This window comes from Marmota flaviventris, chromosome 3, assembly GCF_047511675.1.
Source record: "Marmota flaviventris isolate mMarFla1 chromosome 3, mMarFla1.hap1, whole genome shotgun sequence".
In the NCBI taxonomy this organism is placed as follows: Eukaryota; Metazoa; Chordata; class Mammalia; order Rodentia; family Sciuridae; genus Marmota; species Marmota flaviventris.
This window is the reverse complement of record NC_092500.1, coordinates 151255201-151281875: the sequence shown is the minus strand read 5'-3', so window position 1 is coordinate 151281875 and position 26675 is coordinate 151255201. Positions and strand designations below refer to the sequence as shown.

General features: G+C 30.6%; 1 protein-coding gene across 4 annotated transcripts in view; it reads left to right on the top strand.

Annotated features, from left to right (window-relative positions):
* Positions 1 to 26675, top strand: part of Wdr17 (WD repeat domain 17) — a 93207-nt gene that overhangs the window by 27882 nt on the left and 38650 nt on the right. For 3 of the 4 annotated variants that reach the window (XM_071610517.1, XM_027927112.3, XM_071610516.1), the window contains 7 exons: positions 3276 to 3404; positions 7563 to 7746; positions 11025 to 11255; positions 16006 to 16257; positions 18204 to 18326; positions 20960 to 21144; positions 24570 to 24738. In XM_071610517.1, the coding sequence (XP_071466618.1) occupies positions 3282 to 3404; positions 7563 to 7746; positions 11025 to 11255; positions 16006 to 16257; positions 18204 to 18326; positions 20960 to 21144; positions 24570 to 24738 (1267 nt within the window). In that variant the 5' untranslated portion in view covers positions 3276 to 3281. Of the gene's footprint in view, positions 1 to 3275; positions 3405 to 6646; positions 6713 to 7562; positions 7747 to 11024; positions 11256 to 16005; positions 16258 to 18203; positions 18327 to 20959; positions 21145 to 24569; positions 24739 to 26675 lie in introns of those variants that run through there. The other variant, XM_071610518.1, reaches the window with a different exon arrangement.

Here is a 26675-nt window from a genome sequence, read left to right as displayed (position 1 = left end):
CTAATGTAGAAGCAATTCAGCCATCTATTCACTGATGAATGGATAAGCAAAATATCATGTATTGGATAAGCAAAATATCACATTACAATATTATCCAGCCTTTAAAAAAATGGAAATTCTAAGATACATTACAATATGGATTAAATCTAAGCATATTATGCAAAATGAAATAAGCCACTAACAACAAGACAAATATGTATTTTTCACATATGTAAGTTACTTTAGCAGTCAAAATCATAGACAGCTTTAGAATAGTGGTTGTAAAGGGCTGAAGAAAGGGAGAATGAGGGATAATTGTTTATGGATTTTGAGTTTCAGTTTTATAAAATGAAAAGGTTCCTGGAGATGAATAGCAGTGATGGTTGATGGTTGCACAATAAGAATATATTTAATACTACTGAGGTGTACACTTAAAATTGTTAAGAGTAAATTTTAAGTCATATTTATTTTACCATGATAAAAAAAGGATTTTAAGATTGAAGAAGAAAAGAATTGGGTTTTTTCAAACCATGAAAAACATAAAGGAAACTTAAATGTATATTGCTAACTGAAAGAAGCTAATCTAAAAAGGGTAGGTCCTGTATCATTGTAACTATATGACACTTTGGAAAGGTAAAACTATGGAGAAAGTAAAAAGATTAGTTGTTACCAAATTGGCAAGGGACAGGAATGAATAGGCAGAGGTCAGAAGACATTTTAGGGCAGTAAAATCACTCTATACAATATACTACAGTGTCATTGTACATTTGGGTCAGAACCAATAGTAGAATACTAAGACAGAACCCTAATGTAGACTATGGACTTTGACAATGATATATTAGTATCACTTCATCCATTGTAATAAAAGTACCACCTCATCCTGAATGTTGAAAGTTGGGGAGCTTGTGTTATAAGGAAAGGGAAGGCTACAAAGTGTATTTGGGAATGCTTTATATTTTTGCTCAATTTTGCCATGAACCTAAAACTGTTCTAAAAATGACTTATTTTAAAAAATGTACAAATTTAGCAGAAAGTTAAAATTTTTAAATGACTCTGATTTACATTTGTTTTTAAAGATCTCTATATTTCCTTTCTAAATATAAACTCAGTATTTTATTAAGCAAATCAGCAGTCATTTTTACTTACATAGAAATGCTATAATTGCTATATATATAGCAATCATAGATCTCTAGCACAATCTACAAACCTATTTCATTTACACTGAGGCTGAAATGACATTTTCAATGAAAAGAATATTACTGTAAAATAACCAATTGGAAAAAACCCTATATATATATATATATATATATATATATATATATATATATATATATATATATATATTTTAATTTATCCTGAATGCTAGCTCCTGAAGAAATGTAGTGTCATTAGAGGAGGAAGAAAGTATTTTTCTGTAGAAGTTTTGGAATATTTATAAGCACTCAAATATTGATAGTACTGCTTCTTTATCATGACATTTTTTCACTTCAAATAATTTATTTACTTCTGGTAAACTTTTCACTGGTTCTATCCAGATAAGGGGTTTTGTGGGACAAGAACAAAGAACTGGAGAAGAAAGTAGATTATTTCCAGATGCAAAAGCATGAAAGAGTAAAGATAAAAGAAAGTAGTGTTATAAATTAATGTTAATGGTACATTGGAGAAAATATAACTGATTGACATTTACTAATTTCTTAACATTAAGGAAGAAGAGAGCTGGGAATGTACTCAGTGGTAGAGTGCTTTTGTAGCATGTGTGAAGCCCTGGGTTCTGTCCTCTGCAACACACACACATGCACACACACACTGAAGAAGCTAATGAGAGACACCAAGAAAGCAGATAATAAAAGAGACACTAAGTTATGGTTTCCATAACTGTATGAGCTATCAATGATTTGGGATAGCTTGCTTTAAATTTCTGGGTAGCAGAGTAGAAAGAGAAGACTATAGCTATTATTAAGTTTTAGGGTTCCAGGGAATACACTGAACAAGCACCTAGAAACTTTTACCCTATATCTTACATGGATATATTTTGTATGTGTGATAATTTTACATATTTTGATTTTGACATTAACATTATTCTGTTAAAATAATATAAAGATTTTGAGCATCATAAACTAGATGTAGACTAGATATTAGCTATTAACTATATAATGATGGTATGAATTCTACCTTTTAAAGGAGGTTTTTTTTGTCAATAATTTTTTTGTGGATGTCATTCATGAGATAACTATATAGAGTAGTACTCTGCCTAGGTATGTTTTTGGCCTTAGTATTATTTTTCAGTTTGATGGATTTTCAATATGATCATAAAACTTACAATCAGACTCACTTCTATAAATATAAAACATCTATGGTGTTTATACTTTCTTCTCTCCAGTATTTTAGAATAATCTTGAGTTTACACTTAGATTCATAGAATTTTTTGAACTGAGAGAACTCTTGTAGAAAATGCAGTTCAAAAGTATATTTTAGATTCAAGAAATAGAGACCTAAGGTTGAATGGCTGACTCCAACTTGTATTCTGTGCTTGATGCAAAGCTGGGTCTTATTTCTTATTTATTTAGTTTTGGCTTTGGGCTGCTTCTGCCATGTTTCATGGTCAGATTTCTGGGATTGGTAACTGAAACATCTTCTGCCTTGTGCCATAATCCATTCTTATTCAAATATAAACTATTTTCCAACTTTTTTCTGACCCCTCTTTTAACAGTGAGCAATGTTCTTGATCCAGCTTCTATATCTGTCTTGTGTACTTCAAATACTTTTTGTGAGCATAAAGAGTTAATGTAAAACGCATGTAGTTCTGTGACAGAGGTCAGAATCCCACCAACACTAGCCCACACTGTTTTAAATTTGAATTTGCTGCCTTAAATGAATTACCAGTATTTAAAAATTGGTACATATAACAGAAAAATATAGATATTTCAGTTTTTCTCAGAAGTTCCATTTATCTGGCACATGGGATGGCTATTTCCAATGGCACTAAAATTGTTTACATAGGTAAGATATGTGCCTTCTCTTCCACTATAGTTCCTATAACTCCTTATAGGTTTCTCAGCCTTTGGCCAAGTATCTCATGTCATTCATCATTTTATGATCTCTTGCTCCTGTAAATTGTCTTGAGGTCTACAAGTATTGGGGAATTTCAATTCCTTTTCTCTGAAAATGTATGGTGAGATCCATAGTAGTAACATTTTTTCAGGGCACAAAGGTGTGGATTAGAGAAGACATGAAAAATGATAGTGTTTGTCCAATAATGAGAATTACTGAAACTTTCTTCAAATTTGTTTTTCAAGGCAAGCATGTCCCAGGTAAGGCAAGTGGGATTGCTGGCTGCTGGATGTCAGCCATGGAACAAAGATGTGTGTGCTGCCAATGGAGACAGGTTTGCATATTGTGCTACTCTGGCTATCTATATTTATCAGGTAACATAATGCTAATTCTTTTCAATTTTTAATTGTAACAGTTAAAATGATCATTTAATTCATAGTTGTTTTAAGTTTTTTTCACATGAAAACCATAATTGCTATAATTTAGTTGCTATTTCTATTTTCTGTTTTTTATTGGGCTTTCAAATGCTCAGAAAATGTTTATATCATCTTATTAGTAAATTTGAAATGAGAAAATTATATCAGTTGAAGGATGTGGATAGTCTATTAGAAATCATCACATGAAAATTAGTGTGGATACATTTCAAAATATTTTTGAGAGAAAAATCTTTATAACTACTTTTTTAAAAAAAAATTCCAGTTGTCACTTATCAATTCCCAATGTACGAAGCCAGTGTCTTCATGAATTTCTCTATATAGAGGAGCCATAAACATCTTAAATCCAAATTTAGTCTTTCTCCTGAACCCCAGAGTCAAATTCTCAAAGGGCTAACCTTTTGTCTAAACCAGAAATGTTAGTCAGAATGACTCACTTCTACGTACCTCCTTTGCCCTTGGTAACCAAGAGTGATGTGATATCTTGTATTTTTCAGTATCTTTCCTCCCTGAACTATATAATATTCTCTTAATAGTCTCTCTTCCTTTCATTTGTTTTTTCCATAATTTATGCAAATATCAATTTTAAAATCTTTAATTGCCATTCATACCATAATATTACATCTAAACTTTATATTATGACTTTTTTCCCCCTGGTATCAGGAATTGAACCAAGGGGTGTTTAACCACTGAGCCACATCCCCATCCCTTTTTCCGATTTATTTAAAGAAAGGACCTTGATGAGTTGCTATTGATTTTGCCATCCTCCTGCTTCAGCCTACTGAGCTACTAGGAGTTCATGACTTTTAACATCTTGTGACCATCCTGTGTCCTTTTTCTTTTACTCTGTGCTGCAGACTACCAACCAATTGCATTTTATGAAACATCTTAAACTCCTGTCTCCTTTTCATTAATTTATCAGTTTGCCAACATTGCCTGTGGGGGGAACATTTTCTCATCTTTCAAATCTCACCTGAAATGTAAATTCTTTTTCATATTCTGCCTTTCCCCCTTCCTTATGAGAGAGGATTTTCATAAAATGAACTCTATTTTTCCATTTATTATAAATGAGGCTGCCTTACCTTTGCATTCTTAAACATTTGTACAATCTCTAGCACTTCATAGATAATTTATTAAATGTCTTAGATGAATGAGACCACTCTCTTTTAATCTTCAAACATCAACTATTTCAGTTGACTGAAAAATAATGCTTTATTCTGAAGAATAAATAAGAATAAAATAATGTTTTATTCTGAAAAATACTTTTTATTATTACATAAGTTTATTACAAATTGTGCTATGGTTTATTGAAAATTGAAGAAACAATAGCATTCATCCATAAAAACAATTCATTTCTACAATATAGAATAAAATTGTGTGTAGTCCACTTATGAAGACTGGAAATGTCTAGCAATGGAGGTGTGATTTTAATACCACTCACAATCTTTCACTTCCCATCCCTTCTCTATGTAAGACAACAGAAAGCTTCCTTCCCCCCCCATCTATGTCCTTGACACCCTGCATGTACTCCCATGCTTCTCACTCCCAAATTCCTTCTATAAAATTTTTTGCCTAGCTAGTCTCAAGTCCCCCTCCTAAAGAAAAGAAGCATGTCAGGCAAAGCAGACTGTTCCTCTCAGAGGTAAGGATGCTAAGAAACTGAACAGGTTTAGGCAAGACAATTTTTTCAAGTTTTTATGTCTGAAATTTTATGATAGCATTTTGTGACAAACATTTAGGAAGTTAAGCTAAAATTATGAACATAAACTTATGAATTAAACTCAAAATTATGCTCATTTACAAATTAACTTAGGTGTCAGTTCATTACAGTGTGCACTGTAGCAACTTGTTTCAAAATATTCCAGTAAACAATTGCATTACTAAATGATGATAATGACATTAAATTGATGTTAATATAAATTTATATTCTAAATTATACATTATATATAGTTTATATTTACTTTCATGTGACCTAATTTATATAATCATACATATATATTTATATAATAAATTAATATTGTGTTATGTGATACATAAATAGAAAATGTTATGATTTCAGAATAGATGTTTATTAAATAGTATCTTGTACAAACAGACTGAATAGTCAAAGTCCAAAAATAGTGTCAAATTCAAGATAATGACTGTGATGTATTATTAGATTTTTCTGAACATTAAATAATATTTCTAAATGGCTTTTGAATTTTTACTTTATAATGCACCAATATATTGTATTAAAGTTCTTTAACATTAATTTATGCTCCCTCTCGATGTAACAACAGTACAGTTACAACACCAAATTGTAAATATCATAGGAATTCATTAATAATTTAATCCCTACAAGTAGTTCAGTATTCTCTAGTGTGCTTACAGATACTATTGGATAATTTGTGTGGTAAAGTCAAAGAAGGTCACTGATTTTTATATTTATTGTATTTATAGCTATCTCTAAATGAATTTCTAATATGTATATACCAGATTTTTCTGTTACATTGTATATATTCACAGTATCTACCATGGCTAACATAAATTTCTGAATAATTTAAAACTTAAAAACCTGATCATTTGTAAATAGACAAAGAACACAATTATGTATTTAAATAGGCTCATGTAAAATTATTATTGCTGTAGTGCCGTTCAGATTAAAACCAGTGGTACTGGGTTATCTTTAATAATGCTTTCATCAAAGTTGTCTAAGAATATTTGAAACTATAAAAAGAAAAAGAATTTATAGGAGACAAAGCCTTAGGAAATAATTAGGACATTAGTCAAAATTTTATATACAAAGATGTTTACTGCACCATAAATGTGATAGCAAAAAGCAGAAGTTACTTAAGTGCAAAACCATAACATCAAGGTTTGTTCTTCAATATCAACTGACCCTCTTCTCATATCAGATTAGTTTGGCAAGATAGCAGAAGTTTGATCATATAGAGTACAAAGCATTACATGACACTAGAAATGCAACTGAGAACAAACCAGGCAAAATCTTATTGTGGGAACACAGGACAGGGAGAGGTCATAAAATCAGTAAACAAATAATTAAGTAAATGTTTCAGGAAGTAATGTGTTCCATGAAAACTACAAAACAGATAATAAGATAATGGGATAGGTTCTGAGGAGAGTTATTAATTTAAATAGCATACTCTGAAAACATCTCTCTAAAGTGGTACTTTTCAAATCAGACCTGAACAGGTAAATGAATAATCATGAGCAGATCAGTGGGGAGAGAATTAGAAGAAAAGAAAACAGTGAGTATCAAGCTGTATGTAACATGGAAATGATTTTACTGGGAGGAATTTTATATCAGATTAGTTTGGCAAGATAGCAGAGGTTTGATCATGTAGAGTACTGAAGGTTCTGTCAGCAGTTAGGATTTTACTGCAAGTATATGGTTAAATAAATATTGGAGTAACATTTAAGATAATGATTTTTAAAACTTTCAGTAACCCTGAAATGATCACTACAAGATGACACATATAGTACAATCCAAAACATTATACAAAAGGTAGAGAAATTACTTAATCTACTAATTAATTCAGGCACATTTACAAATGAAACAGGAAAATATGGGCTATTCATTTTATTCACTTACATATAAAAATGCAACCTAATTTAAAAAATGACACAAAAAGGGTCAAGAATTCATTGCTCTGGAAGAGTTGGATATCTTAATAATATAAGGATAAGCATTTGATTTATTTAAAATCCTAATTTTTTTGTACAATATAATTTTTAAATTTAAATATAAGTGAAAATGGCAGAAAAAAATTCCAAAACCAAGGGGTTTATTTACTCTTCATAAATGGATATAGCCATGGAAAATGTAATAAAGCTCTGAATTCTTGTGCATATTTGAATGTAAAACATTTTTATTAATTTTAATTTATGTTTTATTTTTCATTCTCTCATTTTACCCCAAATGTTTTTTTTCTGCTGATCGAATATACTTAAATAGACCAAGGCTTAAAATTTGTTCATCTATTTATTACTAGGTGAAATAATTTTCATGTATGTAGCTTTTGTTTATATAACATGATTATTAATGGATAATGCATTATTTTTAAAAAGTACTAAAATGTTTTATTTATTTTGTTTTAGTTGGATCACCGTTATAATGAATTCAAACTTTATGCAATTATGTCTGAACATAAAAAAACAATTACAGCAATCTCTTGGTGTCCACATAATCCTGATCTGTTTGCAAGTGGCAGTACCGATAATTTAGTGATCATTTGGAATGTTGCAGAACAAAAAGTCATTGCTAAACTCGACAATACAAAAGGTACATTTATTATTGAAATTTATTTTATTGGATAAAACCTTTTATTTCAACAAGCACAATTAGTTTTATTAATTCAGGTTTTTAAAATTGTGTTTTAAAATTTCTAATAGTAACTGATATAAGAAATATATTTCACATGTTTGTACACGTGTGCAAAACTGAAACAAAATTTCATGAAATAATTATACTTGGAACATAAGATAAAAACTTAGTACCAAATCATTTTATTAATTTTTAAATACAAAACTTTCGAAACTAATATGAAAACAATAATTAGAAAATATATTCTTAATGGGACAAGTAAAAAGCCTTGCCTATTCACTAGTGTATTACACTAGTGAACATGTATTTAATTTATTTCCTCCTAATAATGCAGACAATATTCTGAATGTATTTAATGTATTGTTTAGCTGTTTTCATGCCTTTATGTGTAATTCAGTCAAGGTAGAAAGTCCTAGTTCAAACAACAAATAGGTCGTTGTGAATTTGGATAATGTCATATTCTTTCTAATTATCATTGGGAACTCCTATTTAATCTTAACCCATAATGATGATATTGTCATAATAGTAAATGTGTAATAATGTACTCTTTCTGAGCACCAAGCATATAGCTCACTTGATTATGATTTTGTAAGATAATGCTGGATATGTTTTCTGTATTAAGCTTTTTCTCTGCAATTAATGAAAATAAAGTAGAAAAGTGAGATATGACAATTTTACTAACTTTATTTTATTCAAAATTTATTTATAATGGGTATGTTGCAATGATATTAGGAATTCGTAGACAATTAAAATTTTGCTTCCATAATAAGAATAATGCCTTTTGAAACCTTTAGATATATTTAATATACTTGTTATGTTGCTTTTCTTGTCTTTTCAAATTTAGGTAATTAAAGATGCTGAAAATTATCAGCTAAAAGATATCAATTTTGTTTTTCAGTCATCATCTTAAAATTATTTACCAAATGAGGTTGATTTTATTTATAAAAATGTGCATTTAATTCCCAAATTCATATAACCTGTTTTTTTTAATTTTCAAATTCTCCTTTAAGTTTTTTAAAATTTTACATGAAATAAACTAAAATGTTGCATATCATTATTTCCATTAAGTTGTAACCCCAAATCTACATCAGCCTATAATTGCAAATAAACATTTTTCTAAATATTATACAAAAGTACAGATTAGACAACCTATAATTGTATTATCACCTAGTTTAGCTAATGGTTTATCATGTCATCATACGTATTATATCCTTTTATGAGGGAAAGAATTTTTTTAAATTCATCAGTTGAGTGTATCATAATTTCCTTTGCCACCCGATATATAATTAAACAAGATTTTCAATTAACAGTGGTAGAATAATAAATTATTATAGTAGCAATTTTGGTAAATATTGCTTTTTTGGAAAATTCAAAGATTAGTAATAACTTTCCTATGTTATTTACAATTACCTTCTTATTTGAAGACTGAAAACTTCAATATTGTATTTAGAAAAAATATGAACATTTTTAGTCATTTTCATTTTAAATATCCCCTTTTGAATGTCTTAAGACATCATTATTTTTTAGAATTCAGGTTAAACAAAATAGAAATTTGCATTAATTCAACTTTTTAACCTCTACATGTAGTACTTGACTTTGATCTTTCCTCAGTAGTTTTCACTTCATTTTTCTTTTTCCTAATAAACAACAGGTTTAAAGAAAAATGAGTATTAGTTTGTCCAATTGTTAAAATTGTCACCAGTTTTAAAAATGTCACATGTTGAGTGCAAAAGGAAAATATTAATTTTTACTTATCTCAGAATATTGTTGGGAGAATTAAATGTTGATATTTGCAAAACTCTTAAAAGTATTGTACACAGTAAGTCACCACATAAGTATTTTCTTCTATTATTATTATTATTATTTGAAATTGTTTCTGGTTCCTTCACTTCCCTAGCTGTCATTCTTTAATATACATTCAGCAGCCAGTCTTCTACAATTATGCTGTGGTGATTTGTTTCATACAAAATAATTTGTCCCTTATTGGGGAAATTCTGCTTTTGTTATTACATCCTAAAGCCACACCAAGTTTTTTTATTAGCCTTGAACATGTACCCAATTCTTTCATTCACTCATCAGATATTTATAGCGTTCTTAATATGTGTCCGGCCCTGAACCAGGCTTAGGCTTCTAGTTTTTGCCTCTTGAAGCACACAGACTGTTGACACAAACTGAACGTACTATAAACCAACAACTTTCAATACTGTGTTTTTATTCATATCATGTTCTCTTCCTAATAAATACTGCTCACTCCAATATATTTGAATCTGACCTCTATTTGAAGATATAATTCATATCCAGTTTCTTTTTATGACAATAGACCAGTGATTCTCAAAAGTTTTCTGCATATCAAAATCATTTAGAGCAACTTGATAAAAACTAGATTCCTAGGGCCTAACTCCACATGACCTGATATATTATATTCAATTTTATGATTCTGATAGTCAATCTATCTGCACTGGAAGAGTTCAAAATTTCTCTTTTGAGTCATGCACTTCCCAAACACCTACTTTATATATAGTTTATTTGGTCACAATAATAGTAGGAACATTAACAATTAGCTTTTGTATTTTATTTACGATTTAAAAGGTAATTTTACATGCATTATTATATTTTCTTAACATTCATGTGAAATAAGTAGTCAATTACTTTTATTATTATTTCCATTTTATAGATGAGGTAACAAAAGTTTAGAGAAAGTAATTTTTTTAGCTCATCTGAGGCAAAGCTAGAATTTGAATCTAAATTCCTGAATGATATAGACTGTAGCATTGTTTGTTATTATTAATCTTTATAGTAGCATTGATCTCTTTATGCGTTTATCTCATTGTCCTCAATTTATATTTCAGAACCTTTACTTTATTTCATACTGCATTGTATATCTAAAATGTCTAGAAATCTTAGATACACATGATAAGTATTTGTTGCTTTAATATATAGTGTACTAAATTAAGGAACTCTATAAATTTGAGTACATGACACATGACAATTTTATTAATATTTGAACCGAAGTAGGTATTTTTCCTTTCATTCTGAAAGTTTCTACATATAGTCTCTGTAGTTTGGGGGATTAGTTTATAAATCCTATTCAGAAATAAGAAAGTAATGTATTTTTAAAATAATGAACATACTTTTGAATTTTTATTAGTTTTAAAAATGTACAGTACAAGGAATATTTAATGGTACAATCTTGTGCTACATCTTTCTATTAAGTTTCTGTGTTTAATTTATTCCAGGAGTGCCTGCCTCTCTTAGCTGGTGCTGGAATGCAGATGATGCTGTAGCATTTGTTTCCCACAGAGGCCCACTATTCATTTGGACCATATCAGGACCAGATAGTGGAGTGACTGTACACAAGGAAGCCCATAGCTTCTTGTCTGATATCTGTATTTTCAGATGGCATACACAAAAAAAGGGGAAAGTTGTGTTTGGTCATATTGATGGAAGTCTATCAGTTTTTCAGCCAGGTAAGAATTTAATGAGTCTAGTTGCTTAATTATGTATTTTATAGAAGATGTGCTTTCTTATTTACATGCATATATTAGTTTGCTTCCCATTACTATAACAAGTATCTGAGACAAATAAGCTTAAAAAGAAGAAAGGTGTATTTTGGCTCACAGTTTTAAAACTTTCAGTGTATGACCGAATGACTCCATTGCTTGGTGACATAGTATATCTTAGCGGGAGCATCTGGAAACAAAAAGAGGGAAGTGTGATGTCCGACAAATATGTTTGTGAGTATGACTCAATGACCTTTTAGCTTCCCACAATGCCCCTCCTTCTAAAGGTTCCATTACCTCCTCATAATGCCATGGGCTGGGGGCCAAACCTTTAACACATGGGCCTTTGGGGAACATTCAAGATCTAAATTGTAGTAATATATAGAGTGAACAGTAACAAAATTGTAATTTTAAAATATTATTTCTGAAAATATTATTTAAAATTGGGTTGACTCCAAATAGTCATTGAAGTAAATTTTATTTGTAGGCATTGTAATTTCACTTGGTTGTAAAAATCTTGTTTTGAATTTATCCAAATCATTCATTTTCCCCATATTTATAATTTTTAAGTCAATTCTTTATTTCTGACTAAGAAACTAACCTAAATGAACAAGAACATGTTGCTGGAAGATATGACGATTTACTAAAACCCTCCAAAATATTTTCTCACCTGCTGATAAACATGTTGGTTCCATGGTTCCTTAAAAATGGATTTAAACCTGTCATAAAAACACAAAGTAACTCTTTGAACCTCTAGTTAATTAATTTGGCTGAATGAAAGGACTTGAGAAATTATTTTTTATTCATTTTAAAAATTTAGGCAGTAACAAAAAGTATGATTTTAAAAATTACCTGAATTGCTCTATCCTCTAAATAAGCATTGTTAACTTTTTGGAAAAACTATTTTTAGCCTTCTGTCATCTGTGTTTCTGTATGTGACTATTGGATAGCTAGATAGATAAAATAACTTTTTCAGGAAGCGATAATTACTTTTATAAAACATTAAATTTCAAATTATCTGAAATTAATAGAAAAAGACATTAAAATTGAACAGAAGGAATTGTGAAACTTTAAATAAATCTTTCTTTAGTAAATAATCTTTTTTAATTTAAGAAAGGAGTATATAAAATATTGGTAAAATGAAGCCATTATGTCTTGGTACAATTTAAACAGAATCTAAAATAGATACAAATATTTTTCTTTACCAGTTTCCCCCTCTGTTCTTTGTACACACCCTCTGTTCTTTCTAGTTTAAACGAATTGAGCGAATTGAGCGTAGGGACCATTTCATGTACTTGGTAGATTAGGTTGAGGAGAGTTCAATGGCTATTGCTTCATTTAAATTTTTGACTTGAATACCTGAATCATCACTTCTTCACTATATCTTCTACATTGGGAGCAAACTCTGTTGTAGAGTTGGTCATTAAGGCTCACAGTTAAATTAAGCAAGAAAACTAACATACTTTCTCTGCTTTGACCTTGTGAAGATCACTTTTCTCTCCTATGCTCACTCTTCTGAGAATTTTAGGAGGTAATATATGTACAGTAAAATGGCTGTATGCTGTGTGGTTTCTCCTCTTACCTCTCTGCTTTCTGGGTTATTTAACCAGATCTCATTAAGGATATTACCCTATTTAGCTTCTGGTTGTCTTTAACCCAGAGATTTCATCAGTATGGTGACACTTTTTTCTCAAGGAATCTCAGTGCTGCCTAAGATCTGAAGAGGATTATGAACAGTGTTTTTTTTTTTTTTTTTTGGGGGGGGGGGTCTAAAATGCTGTCTCTGTTTTTCTTATATTTTGTGATTTGTCCTTATGGCCATCTCCTGAGCCACAACCTCAACACCCCCACAGACTTCTTAACTTTATTTATTCTGTAGGATTTATTTAGCATAAAAATACATAAAACATTAACAAAAGATAAATCCTACTAGGTATTTTCCTTTTGTGTAGACATTGAGTTAATAGATCATGGGGAAGCTCTACCTTTTAATTCTGTCATTGAATTCTGGATTGTGAGTTTGGAATTGTTAGCATTAATAGTTGTAAGGTTTTGTTAGGCTTCTTATTTTTATGAGACATTGTCAACTATACCTTCTTAATGACTTTATGGCATCACAGATGATTCCCATTTTACAATATAGGATTTCTGTCTTCTAGGTTATTTCAGGAAGTTATGATATCAAGCTCTCTGTTGTCTGAAATTTCTATTAGAAAAATATTTATGGACTATTGTTCAATATAAAATGCATTTCATCTATCATTTTAAATATTTCACTTCTAAACTGTGTTTTGTATGTTTGTATGTTTATGTGTATATTGGGGGTAAGGGACTTGTTAGGAAATCCAGATGGACTCTAAGCCTTCTGTTCCCTTTCAGCCTATAAAGCACCATTTTATTCTGATTTATATATAGTATTTTCATGTAAAAATTCTCTTAAAAAGTATTGTAGGAGGGATGGGGTTGTGGCTCAGTTGTAGCATGCTTACCTTGTAAGGGTCCGGCGAAGGTCGAACGTCGGAGGAAGAGACCACCAAGAGACCGACTCATGCAACTGCAAAAGGGGGTTTATTGAAGAATCCAGCGCGCTGGGGCTCCTTGCTCACTCAACAAGGGAGAGCGGCCCAGAGCCCCGAGCAGGGGTTGAGCAGTGCTTAAGTACACTTTTTGGGGAGGGCGGGGACTTTACAAACATCACAGTCTCCTTTAACAAATCACCATACACCGCGGGAAAATCAAACAACAATTCTTAAACATGATTAGTACATTCATTGGCGGGAACAGGTCGGACGGAGGTGATAGGTTAGTCCTAAAGCGGGGTACACATTCAAACTGGTTTAGGCCCTGAGGTGCCTACGTGCTGAACTGCACAGGGTCCTAGGTTATTAAACAACTAAATGGTCAGGGGGATTATCTACTTGGCAGTCCCAGGAATTGTCCTAACAGCTACAGGAATTTCAGGTTTTGGGTGTAGCATAGGAACTTAACAATACCTGGTCCTTTACATTTTAACTCAGGCTTTGCAGCTTAGAAACTTTACAATACCCGGTCTTTTACATTTAACTTTAATTTCTTTTACTCTTACAACCTAGCATGTGTGAGGCACTGGGTTTGATTCTCAGCACCACATACAAATAAATAAAATAAAGGTCTATCAATAACTAAAAATATTTTTAAAAAAGAGTATTTCAGGGCAGAAAAAGTTACAAACTTTTTTAGTTAATTCAAATTGTGTTTTTAGACCAAGTTCAGCAAAGAACTTCCTTTTTTAACATTCACTGTAGAGTGTCTAATTGGTCATTCATTTACTATTTCATGAATATGCATTAATAAGATTTACATGTTTTTAATTTTAAAAATGTTGTTGATGACATTATCCCTGTGTAACACTATGTCTACCTTTTTAAAGCACACAGAAGATATTTCTGATCCCAAATGTAGGAAAAATTGTGCTTCTCCTAAGTATATGTTTTGTTTATTCTTTTTGTTTTTATCCTAGAGACATTGTGAATTGTACAACCTTTCCTGATAATTTCCTCTTTGCTTTATCCACCTTATCTCAAAATCAAAATTTTGACAGCTATATGACTATGTTATCTTTATATTTTCATCCCAATTTTTCCTTGCTTTCATTTTAAATTTTTCTGTAGAAATTGTCAAAACTATCTTCTTATTGATTTATTCATATCATATGCTTCTGTCCTTATCTAACAAGACAAATTACCTGATTTTGCATAATAAAATAGAGCATTAACATGATAACATAAAAGTAAAACAATTACCTGCTGCTCCCATGACTGCCTGCAAAATTTTATAGATTTATTTCTGTTTTACAATAAAAATACCAGCCTACCACATAGAAAATGAAATAGGGAATATAAACCACTGTGATTTTGACTATAGGATAGGACTTTGAAGCAACCTAATTTAGACATTATAGGATTAAACTACAAATTCTCCCATTTTGTGTTGCTGTCATTTGATTGTTTTATATGCTAGAATATTTTTAATAAATCATAAATATTGACTGACAAGAAAGCTACAAACATGGGCTGAGGATGTGGCTCAAGCGGTAGCGTGCTCGCCTGGCATGTGTGTGGGCCGGGTTCGATCCTCAGCACCACATACAAACAAAGATGTTGTGTCTGCCGAAAACTAAAAAAATAAATAAATATTAAAAAAAAAAGAAAGCCACAAACTTACTTAAGAAAGGGTAAAGCTTTGGTTAATAAGTTCTTTTTTAAAATCACTCTCTACTTTGTAATAATTAACTATATTAATATGCATCACTCTTTATTATAGCAATTATCATCATCATCCTCTCATTCTCAAGGTCTGTGCTTTTAATCACTGTTTGATATTCTTCATTTCTATAAGGACTTTCTTATTCCTTTGTAGTATTAATTAGGTGAAATTTGTTGTTGAAAAGATTAAGTACATTATTTACCTGTGTCTTTTTCTTATAGCTTTTCATTCACAAATAGAAACATTTAAGGCCAGAGATTTCCAAAGCAAAGCAGTTCAGTCTGACCTTCATTATTAGGACAAACTAATTCCCCTGAATTTATATGTGAATTATACCTTCTGCATAAAAATGCCAGATTTGCATTCTCAGGCCTCCCAGAGATTGGTGGTACACAAGGAGAAAATTAACATGATTTAAATTATTGACCTTCTTGTGACTCTTTGAGAAACAATTTTCTTTATATTTTAATAGGTAATAAAAATCAGAAACATGTTTTGAGACCTGAATCTCTTGAAGGAACAGATGAAGAGGATCCAATTACAGCCCTGGAATGGGACCCACTCTCTACTGATTATCTTCTCGTGGCTAATTTGCATTATGGAATTCGCCTAGTAGATTCTGAATCACTTTATTGCATAACAACATTTAATTTTCCAAGTGTAGCAGCTTCTATACAGTGCTTAGCCTGGGTTCCCAGTGCTCCTGGCATGTTTATAACTGGAGGTATACTCATCCCTACTCCTCAGAATGTTATTTATGTATACATTCTTTAATTGAATAAAGGAAATTATAGTCTTTTAGTAGTTAATTTGTGTAAGACTTGTTAATTTCTCAAATATTTTCTTTAATTATAGTAAATGCTGAATTTACTTTTAATTTATATGGTTATGTCATTTATATAATTACAAATAAAAATAAAATTAAGACCCAGTGTTCTAAGTATATGGAAATACAGTGTGATATATTATGTATGGGCACACATGTGTGTCTGTGTTTATGTGTGTACAGAAGACAAAGTTTAACTTCAGGAATGGCAGGATGACCAGAAAAACAGTTTGCCTAGATAGGAGTTCCATTAGCTTTACTAATAATTATTTTGATAGCTCCTGACCAGATTCAATTAGGCAAACCCAAAGGTTTTCATGAACCAAATTGAAAATGGTTCAGAGAAAGAGGCCTCTGAAGAAATAGTACTGTCAGCTACTGTATAAATGTTTCTTATATTTGCTTAGTACAAAATAAATAAGATTTTTATCACCTCAACATTTTTTAAGAAATCTTTACTTCTTTAGTACTTAATTTCCACATAGAAGTAGATGGAAATAGATGTATGGATACACACACACACACACACACACACACACACACATCCTGTCATTTCACAGGAGTTAATGAATAAAAGCATGTATCTATTGTTATTATTTATGAGATATTTCACCTATCATAACATTTTACAGTTTTGAAGGATACAATTTAGTGGTTTCTAGTACATTTCTAGTACAACCAATATGACTATCCAATTACAGAACATTACAATTACAGAACATTTCATGACTCCCAGCAAACCCTGTACCCTTTAACAGCCATGTTCCATTACTCCTTCTCAATAGCCCCTAACATACCCATGGACATACATAAACTGATCATCTGCTTTCTATCTTTGTGGATTTGCCTACTCTGGACAATTAATATAAATGAAATCATTCCATATGTGACCTTTTTTGTCATGTTTTACTCAACATAAATACTTGAAGTTTTATGCATGTTGTGGGATGTATCTGTACTTCATTCATTGTTATGGCTCAATAATATTATTCCATTATGTGGATATGCCAGATTTTTATTCATAGATACTTAGTGTTTCTATTTTATGCTTTTATGAAAAATATTGTCAAACATTTATGTATAAGTTTTAGTGTAGACATATATTTATAAATCTATTAAGTATATGCCTATGAGTGGAATTTGCTGAGTCATATGGTAATTCTTTTTGAAAGTTTGGGGAACTTTTCAGATTCTTTATCAAAGTTTCTATTAAGGTAGGATATTTGGAAGGAAGACTTTCTGTTGGTCTTCAAGTATATTTGAAAATCCTTATTGAGATGAACATGGACAATGGAGCATTTACAAACATTTCAAAATAGGAAGGATTATATAATGGTTAAAAGTAAATAGTTTGGGGACTGGGGTTGTAGCTCAGTGGTAGAGCACTTGCCTTGCACGTGCAATACACTGGGTTCGATCCTCAGCACCACATAAAAATAAGTAAATAAAATAAAGGTATGTGTCCATCTATAACTAAAACAAAAAATAAAAAAAAATTAATAGTTTTCTGTAGCTAACAGTTTCCTAGAGTAAGTGTATGTCAGTGGAATGGTTTTATGATAAAACTGTTATAATGATCTTTACCACGGGAAGCTGCAAAAGTAGGCAGAGTCTAACCCTATGAAAGGGTTTGTAGTAGGGGAAAAATATCTCCAAATTTAAAAATTGAATAACATTTTTGTAGTTTCTTTGATTGCAATACCATACTATATTATTGTTCAAACCACGTCAATAATCAGTGCTAAAATTTTGCAAATGGAAGTTTTTGTTTTTATTTTTACATCTGGACATTTTAAATTTTGAACAAAATTTGTTAACACTTGTTTTTTTCATCATCTGACTAGATTCTCAAGTGGGTGTTTTACGCATTTGGAATGTTTCAAGAACAACACCTATTGATAATTTTAAATTAAAGAAAACGGGATTTCACTGCTTGCATGTACTTAATTCTCCTCCAAGAAAAAAGTGTAAGTAAAAAATATTATCAAAATGTTAATATTTTAAATTATATTTCTTATTGAAGTGATGTGTAGTGATATAAATGTATCAAATAATAAATGCAACTGAGATGCAATTTCTTAGAAATATTCTCTACAGATTTATATATATATTCTCTACAGATATATAGGTGTGTATATATAGATGCAGTAAAGAAAATAAAGGAACTACCAAAGCCACAAAATAACTAATATCACTGACAATATATTTTTTCAATGAGTGTAAGATTCTTTTTTTAAATTTTGTTTTTTTACTTTTTATTTTTACATGGTGCTGAGGATAGAACCCAGTGTCTCACATGTGCTAGGCTAGTGTTCTACCACTGAGCCACAACCCCAGCCCTAGGTTTACAATATTTGGAGCCAAAGTGCTGTTAATTGTATTCAAATTAATCTTAAATTATCTCTGTGAGGAAGATGAAATAATGATAGTGGTTAAAAAAAAAGTTAGAAATATCAAGAATAATGGGATAAAACAAAATTGGTTTGACTAGGAGAATTTGTTTTAAACATGGCTCATTTACCATCTGTATAGTTTATAACAAAGATAAAATAACCTAAATATTCAAATTATGGAATCTAGAAAATATATTTCATGTTTGAAGCCTGTTTTTCACTGGATTAGTATTTAGAACTGGGCATTCTATATACTCTTCATTTATTTTCATATATTTTTTTCTGATTTTCATTCATTGCTTCTATAATTAAGAAAAATAATAAAGCATACTTAAGTTATAAATGAAAAGATAGGGAATGTAGAGGAAGTTCAGAATTGGAATTTTTATTAAAGGTAAGAGAAAATAAATTGACTTCCTCTTAGGTCTGTCATGATTAAACTATGCAAATGGTAATGTTTCCATTTGGCATGGATCATAAAAAATATGGAGGGGGGAATTTGTGTTTGGAAAATCTACAGCTATTGATTCCTCCTTACTCAAGCCTTTTTACCTTTATAATATACTAATAATTAGTAGTGACTACTTAAAGTAATATTATTTTGGTATCTAATTTAGTTGACAGTGGTACATAAAGGAAAAATCTCTCTATTTGAATCCTTGGACTTTCCACAAATTTCAGCTTTTTCATGGAGTTCTAATATTTCTAGACTGGAAACTTGAGAGTCTAGAAATATCAGGACTGATGAGGTAACATACCAAAAGCTGGCATATCATTTATATTTCATACATTTTTATGTCAGGATTTGTTACTTTGTTCAGTGGATGTGAATTTCCATATCATGTAATGATTGAGATAGCTCAAATTCTTTTCATTGATATTTTTTCTTATTCAAAAAGAAGTCTGTATCCATCAGACAAAAGTCAGAATATAAAATTAAGCCAATGTTGTTATTTTTGAGTATTGCCTTTTGGATGACCTATTGTTAGACATTTATGAAAATAAAATTTTAAAATATGGACATACTCACTGAATTCTAAAAATAATAAATTATAAATTGATGTATAAATGTCATCAAGACCACTCATGATATCAAATAATAAAAATATTAGAAAAATAGTCATGGATCATATTAACTTTTAACTCAACTCTCAGAAATATTTTATCAAAACTATTGCTACCAAATGTCTCTTTTGTATTCATTGTTCAGTATAATTTGGACTTCCTATCACTCTCAGGTTCAGAGAAATGAGTTTTGCCTATAATGAATATGATAAGGAAAACTTTAGTTCAATTAAAAAAGAAAGATCTGATAATATATAGTGGCATTATTTTGGATTATGTTTGCAAGAAAATAGTCATACTCTTAAGGAAAATCTAGAAAGATAAAATACAAAAAAATAATTGAACAAGGAGATATTTATATAATGGAAAATAAGAGAAACAGAAGTCTGAAAAATAAAAAAACTGAGGAAGAAAAAATAATAATTGAGGGCTGGGGATGTGGCTCAAGCGGTAGCGCACTCGCCTGGCATGCGTGGCCCGGGTTTGATCCTCAGCACCACATACAAACAAATATGTTGTGTCTGCCAAAAACTAAAAAGTGAACATTAAAAAAAAATTCTCTCTCTCTCTCTCTCTGTTTAAAAAAAACAATAATAATAATTGAGATGCAGATGTAAAGCAGACACTCTTGTGATTCTTATTTTGAACGCTGAATTATAAATAATCTCAAAAATAATTGTTTTTATTCACTTGGAATTTAGTGGCAAAGAATTATTAGCTTTAAGAAGAAAAAAATCAATACATGTAGAATGTGGAGGGGAGAATATTAAAATGCTATGTCAATATTTTAAAGGGAGATTATATTTAAAAATAATCATGCTGTGCATTAATTTATGGGGAGATAAGAAACCAAATATTCACAACAGATTGTGATTCCTTGCACATTAACTTTTATCCATTTCAGTCCATCTGTTCTCCTATACACCTTTTCAAAATAAAATCCAGTTCTATGCTTATATTTCCACATTTTCTGGCTAAGGTTGCCAAAGTGCTCATGTAGCAGAAATTGTGATCATTGATATAGATTCTGGATTTTAAAACAAAATGAAGCAATGAAGCATCTTTAAATTAAGACCGTGGTTTCATTTTACTGGGAAGGTATTGACATAAATGCTTACTTTTTTATTCATTTTCTTTTTTAGTTTCAATCCAGTCTTCAAACAAAAATCATTATACATCCTCAACAAGTGAAGCAGTTCCACCCCCTAGTTTGACACAGAATCAAGCATTTTCTCTTCCTCCTGGTCATGCAGTGTGCTGTTTCTTAGATGGTGGAGTTGGTCTCTATGATATGGGAGCCAAGAAGTGGGATTTTCTTAGGGACTTGGTATGTCTATGATCATTCTTTCTATTACACAAAGCACTTAACTTTGCATAAATCTATCATGTTTACTTTTGCCTTTGTGTTGATATTCTTTAAAATTATTTTTGTAAGCAGTGATTTTTTAAGACTTTTTCTTAGTTGACTGAAACATTTGAAAATGCACAGAATAATGACAAAATTATTAAAATTATTTAAATGTTAATAAATAAACTTAAAAATATTAATATCTGCTAACCATGTGTTTTATGTAGTGAAAAAAACACAGAGCAGGAGCTTGAGATGTAGCTCAGTGGTAGAGTGTTTGCCTAGCATGAGTGAGGCTTTAAGTTCCAGCCCCTGCAAAACAAGAGAAAAAAAAAAGTTGGAAGCAAAATAAGACATAGAATATTGCTTCAGGAGGAAAGAAATCAATCCCTGTCAGTTATTCCAAACCTTATTGTTTTCATTTCCTCTATGAATTGAGTAAAATTGGATTAGGCTTCAGGCTATGTGCATAAGATGTATATGAAATATAAATAAACTTCATGTTTAGAAGTGGGAAAAAAAATTGGATTAGGCGTTTTATAAGACTTATTTCTATGAATGAATGATAATAACTCTTCTATAATTCTATGAATTCTGTTCTTATCATCATTAAGCCCTGATATAAGATGCAATACAGTCTCTTTGTGTTTTTACACTTTTGCATCCCCACTACCCAGTACAGTGCCTAGCACATAGTAAGACTTAAGTTTTGTTGACTGAATGAATGAAAACATGCAATAATGGATTTTATGTTGTAATTCATTAATCAAGAATCATCTTCCTTCATCTCCTTCATTATAAAAATAATCCTGTTACCCACAGGTTTGAAATAGATTAATCTAGACACTTAAGAAACTTTGTTGTTAATTACTTTCCTGTGATCTTACTTAGGAATGGACTCTAGACTTAAATTGAGCTTTTAATAAAAGAAGAACTAAATAAGATTGGAACATTTTAATACTGCTCCTTTCATTTTGTTCTCAAATTTAAAAATTAAATTAAAAAATTAAATTGAACTCTATCAAAAATATTTCTGAAACAATATGTAGCTTAGTTATTTTAAAATATTTATTTTTTAGATGTTTATTTGAAAATGATTTAATTTTATTTTTACTTTAACTTTTTTTCCTTATAAACTCTTTCCCAGTTTGAAACTTTTTCTATACTTTAAATTACCATTTATTTTCAAACAAATTTATAACAGGGAAGAGAGAAAAATGTAACACCTTGAAATATATAAAATATGCTTTAGTAGAAGAGAAATCATACAATTGAATTTAATAAATTTTCTATTAAGTATATAGGTTTAAATGTTTCATATTTAAACATTTTGTTTGAAAACCTATGTTAAATTTGAAAATCTAATTAATACTAAAAGTTTTTGTGTTATTCCAGTGGCTTTTCTCCTTTTAAAAATATCTTTCAGTCAAAAGAGGCTGTCATTTTTCTCCTTATAACATTCTTTTAACACTGCTACAAATTTGAAATTACTAGGAATATTACTAGAAGAAATATTTCCTCCAAAGATTCCAGTTTACTTAATCCCATTATACATTATAAAAGACTATTTCCATAATAATGTTTATCTGTTTAAAACTACCAAAGAAAAAAGAAAAAAAAAAGCTATGTTTTCCTCTTTATTCTTACTTTCCTTTTGGTTAGAAGAATACAGAAAAAATATTTCTATTTAATTTCTTCTAGGTGAATTTTCAGAATTTCAAAAATGGAATTTGAATGTGTAACAGTAAAATAACATTTAAAAGTGCACATGTAGACAATTACTGCCTTAAGTATGTTCTTATCATGAGAAATGGCCAGCTAGAACAACTCCAGCCAGGTGAACCAGTGGCTATAACAATTTCATTTCGTTTTTTTCTAACCTTTGGGATTTTTCTTTCCAACACCTTCACCTAAGTGAGAGACCTTATAGTACTTCTGCATTTTCCTAAAGGTTGTGATTTCTGGTGTTAATAGAAATACATGGAGTAAAAAGGATGTCCTTCTCTATCTTTACAACATTGTTGAGGAATAGAAAGCCTTGTCCTTGTATTTTAACTCCCTCCCTTGATCCCAACATATTGCAGTTCTGCTGCTTAAAGCAGGAATTTCAATTCCTATTTCCTAATATTTGGGAGAAGACAAAATATAAATCTGGCCATTTAAGTTGGTTTTTAACAGATGTTGGATAGGCACATAGTGATTATTTGTCACTTTCTAGGTATATGTTTACATATATCTGTTATATATACCGCTTTACACTCTCGTGGGTGTTTGGAATCTGAATCACCCTGTAACATTAACAATTATTCCAAATCCCAAAGAGTAGACTTTAGAAATTTTTATAAAAAATTCCATTAAAAATTGGAGCCATGACTGATTCTATATCTGCTGAAATTCAAAATGCTTTTGGGGTATGTCATTTGTATAAAAAAGGAATATTTTCATTAATGGGCTTATAGCTTCAACATCCTTGTTGTCTTATGTTATACTGCAAGAATTATATATAATAACTATTAAGAGTTAATTACTTTAGGCTGGATAAAATGACATATGCCTATAATCCCAGAGACTTGAAAGGCTGAGGCAGGAGAATGGCAAGTTTGAGGCCAACCTCAGCAATTTAGCAAGGCCTAAGCAACTAGTTAGACCCTGTCTCAAAACAAAAAATAAAAAAGACGGAGGATGTGACTCAGAAGTTAACCCACTCCTGGTTAAATCTCTAGTACTGGGCAGAGGAGAAATGTCTAGCTTAGGATTCTGTACATTCAAAAATCAGAAGAATGTTTTGCATTTAATTAAAATTGAAAAATGAAACTTTTGAACATCTTTGAATTTAGTTGCTGATTTGAAGAACTGTGGTTTAGTAAAATCCAGGTCTGTACAAAATCCAGGTTGAACATCCCTAACTGCAAAATCTGAAATCTGAAACTATTTTGAATGTTAATAAAATAATGCCTCAAGCAAAAATCCCATAGTTGACAGGTCATCTGTGACTTGTAAGGTTACAGTAAAAAGTCACATGTGCTAGAAACATTCCATAAAATAATTTCAGCCTAAGCATATAAGGTGTTTATGAAACATAAATGAATTTCATACTTAGACTTGAATTGTATCCCAAATATATCTCATTATGTATATGAAACATTTCAAAATCTGAAATCTGTAATACTTCTGGTCCAAGCATTTTGGTTAAGGGATATGCAAACTGGAATAAAACACCACAAAGAACATTAAACCCTAGCAATGATTCCACTTTATATTTTTTGTTTGCCTATGTATATTTGCATTAATATCTGGAAAACCATATTATATGTATCATATACTTTGAATTATACATTATGGGTTGTTTTTTAGTAATGTAGATTTTCCTCAGTAGTTGTGACTTTTTTATACTGCATTCTCAGGGACATGTGGAAACTATCTTTGACTGCAAATTTAAACCTGATGATCCGAATCTTTTAGCAACAGCTTCATTTGATGGTACTATAAAAGTTTGGGATATAAACACATTAACAGCAATGTATACTTCCCCGGGTAATGAAGGGGTTATTTATTCCCTTTCATGGGCTCCAGGTAAGAAACATTTTATTAAAATACGAATGCAATCAAGTGACTTTCCTAAACTTTATTTTCATTTTAATTATCTTTTTTCCTCCAGATGTCTTTTGTTCCAAATGATCATAGAGGCAAATTAGTACCAATGTTTGGTTAGTTCAGTTCATGTTAGGTTTTAAAATGAATATTGGCAGATACACTTTGATTCCTGAGCCCTTTAAAATTATATAGTCATGGCTGAGGATATAGCTCACTTGGTAGAGTGCTTGCTTCACATGCGTAAAGACCCTGAGTTCAAACCCCAGCACCACACACACACACAAAAAAAGAGTCATACAGAGAAAAGCCACAGTAAACCTGAATGAGCTTGACTTTTACAATATTTGTATAGCTATGTGGTTAAAGGTATGATGTTTTACATGAAAAAAAAAAAAAAGATTTCCTGAAATTTTCATGTGAACCAAATTTGTGAAAATAAAAACAATTTTTTTTTTCTTTTTTGGTACTTGGTACTGAACTCTAGAGTACTAACCTTTGAGCCACTTCCCCAGCCCTTTTTATTTCTTTGGAGATTGAGGTCTCCCACTAAGTTACTTAGGGTCTTGCTAAGTTGCTGAGGCTCTTCTTGAATTTGCAATCCTCCTGCCTCAGCCTTTCAAGTTGTTGTGATTACAGGTATGCACCACCATGCCTGGCTCAAAAATTTATTTTCTAAAAATTATAAAAGACTATTGCGCCTGTCACATCTGTTTTGTAAGTATGGGTGATTATATATCAAGTAATAATTCAATTGTAACAACTTAATTCTATATAAATTATACTTTTGTAATTTTGAAGAATTTTTATGCCTTAATGTGATTTTTCTTTAATCTTAGAAAGATGCTACCTTATACCTTCTTATTTATTAAGGTACTGAGGATTGAACACATGGGTGCTTTACTACTGAGCCATACTCCCAGCCCTTTTTTTGAGACAGGGTCTCACTAAGTTGCTTAGGGCCTCCCTAACTTGCTGAGGCTGGCCAAACTCAGCCTCCTGAGTCATTGGGATTACAGCCGGGCACAACCATGGCCATACCTTCCTATTTATAAAGGAGAAGTGTCTTACATAATCTGACACTTCTCCAAAGACATTATTTTTCCATAAAAAATTATGTTTTACCTTTAAATGGATTTTCACTTTATACAATATATATGCTCACTTACTTATCATAATATATTAATTTAATTATAATGTATAACCAGGATATAGCTTACCCTTTTTTAAAAAACTTATTTCATTATACAAGGGGATTCTGTAACCTTGAATTTATGTGTCTCCAAGGTATTTAGATGTCTTCAAGGAATCTGAAAATCTCTTGAGATTTTATGAATAATTTTTAGTTTGTGTTTGTGTGTGTGCGTGCAGACGCGCTTGCCTATATCTATCAAAAAATGTAATAGTAATCAGATTTTCAGAGAGGTTCATGACACAAAAAAGGTTAAGGACTTTCTGTATTTCTCATATACAATGAGATGTCTAGAAAAAAATATTTTATTTATAATTCTTAATGATAGTTGGTGTTTGTCTCTTTATTAAATAGAGTATACCTAAGCTTGTGTTCTTAATCATTGCAGTACACAACTGTGTGGCAGGTTCTCCTGGCCAGCAGTATGCAACTGGACCAGCCTATCAGCTGAACATACAAAATGTATATGTCTCAAACTTAAAACTTAAGTAAAGATTTTGAATATGAGAACCATTGTTTCAAGTTATAACACAGACCTGCTCTTACCAAAAGCAGTCTTTCACTCTCTACATTGATAATTTGCATCAAGAAAGTAAAAAAATGTTAAAAAATGGAAATTCTGTCATGTTTTACTGTGTGATTAGTTATGAATCATGGTTTTTAGGTAAATGTGGATGAAATTTAAAAGATGAATGTTGACAGGAATGGAAATAGGATATTGATTATT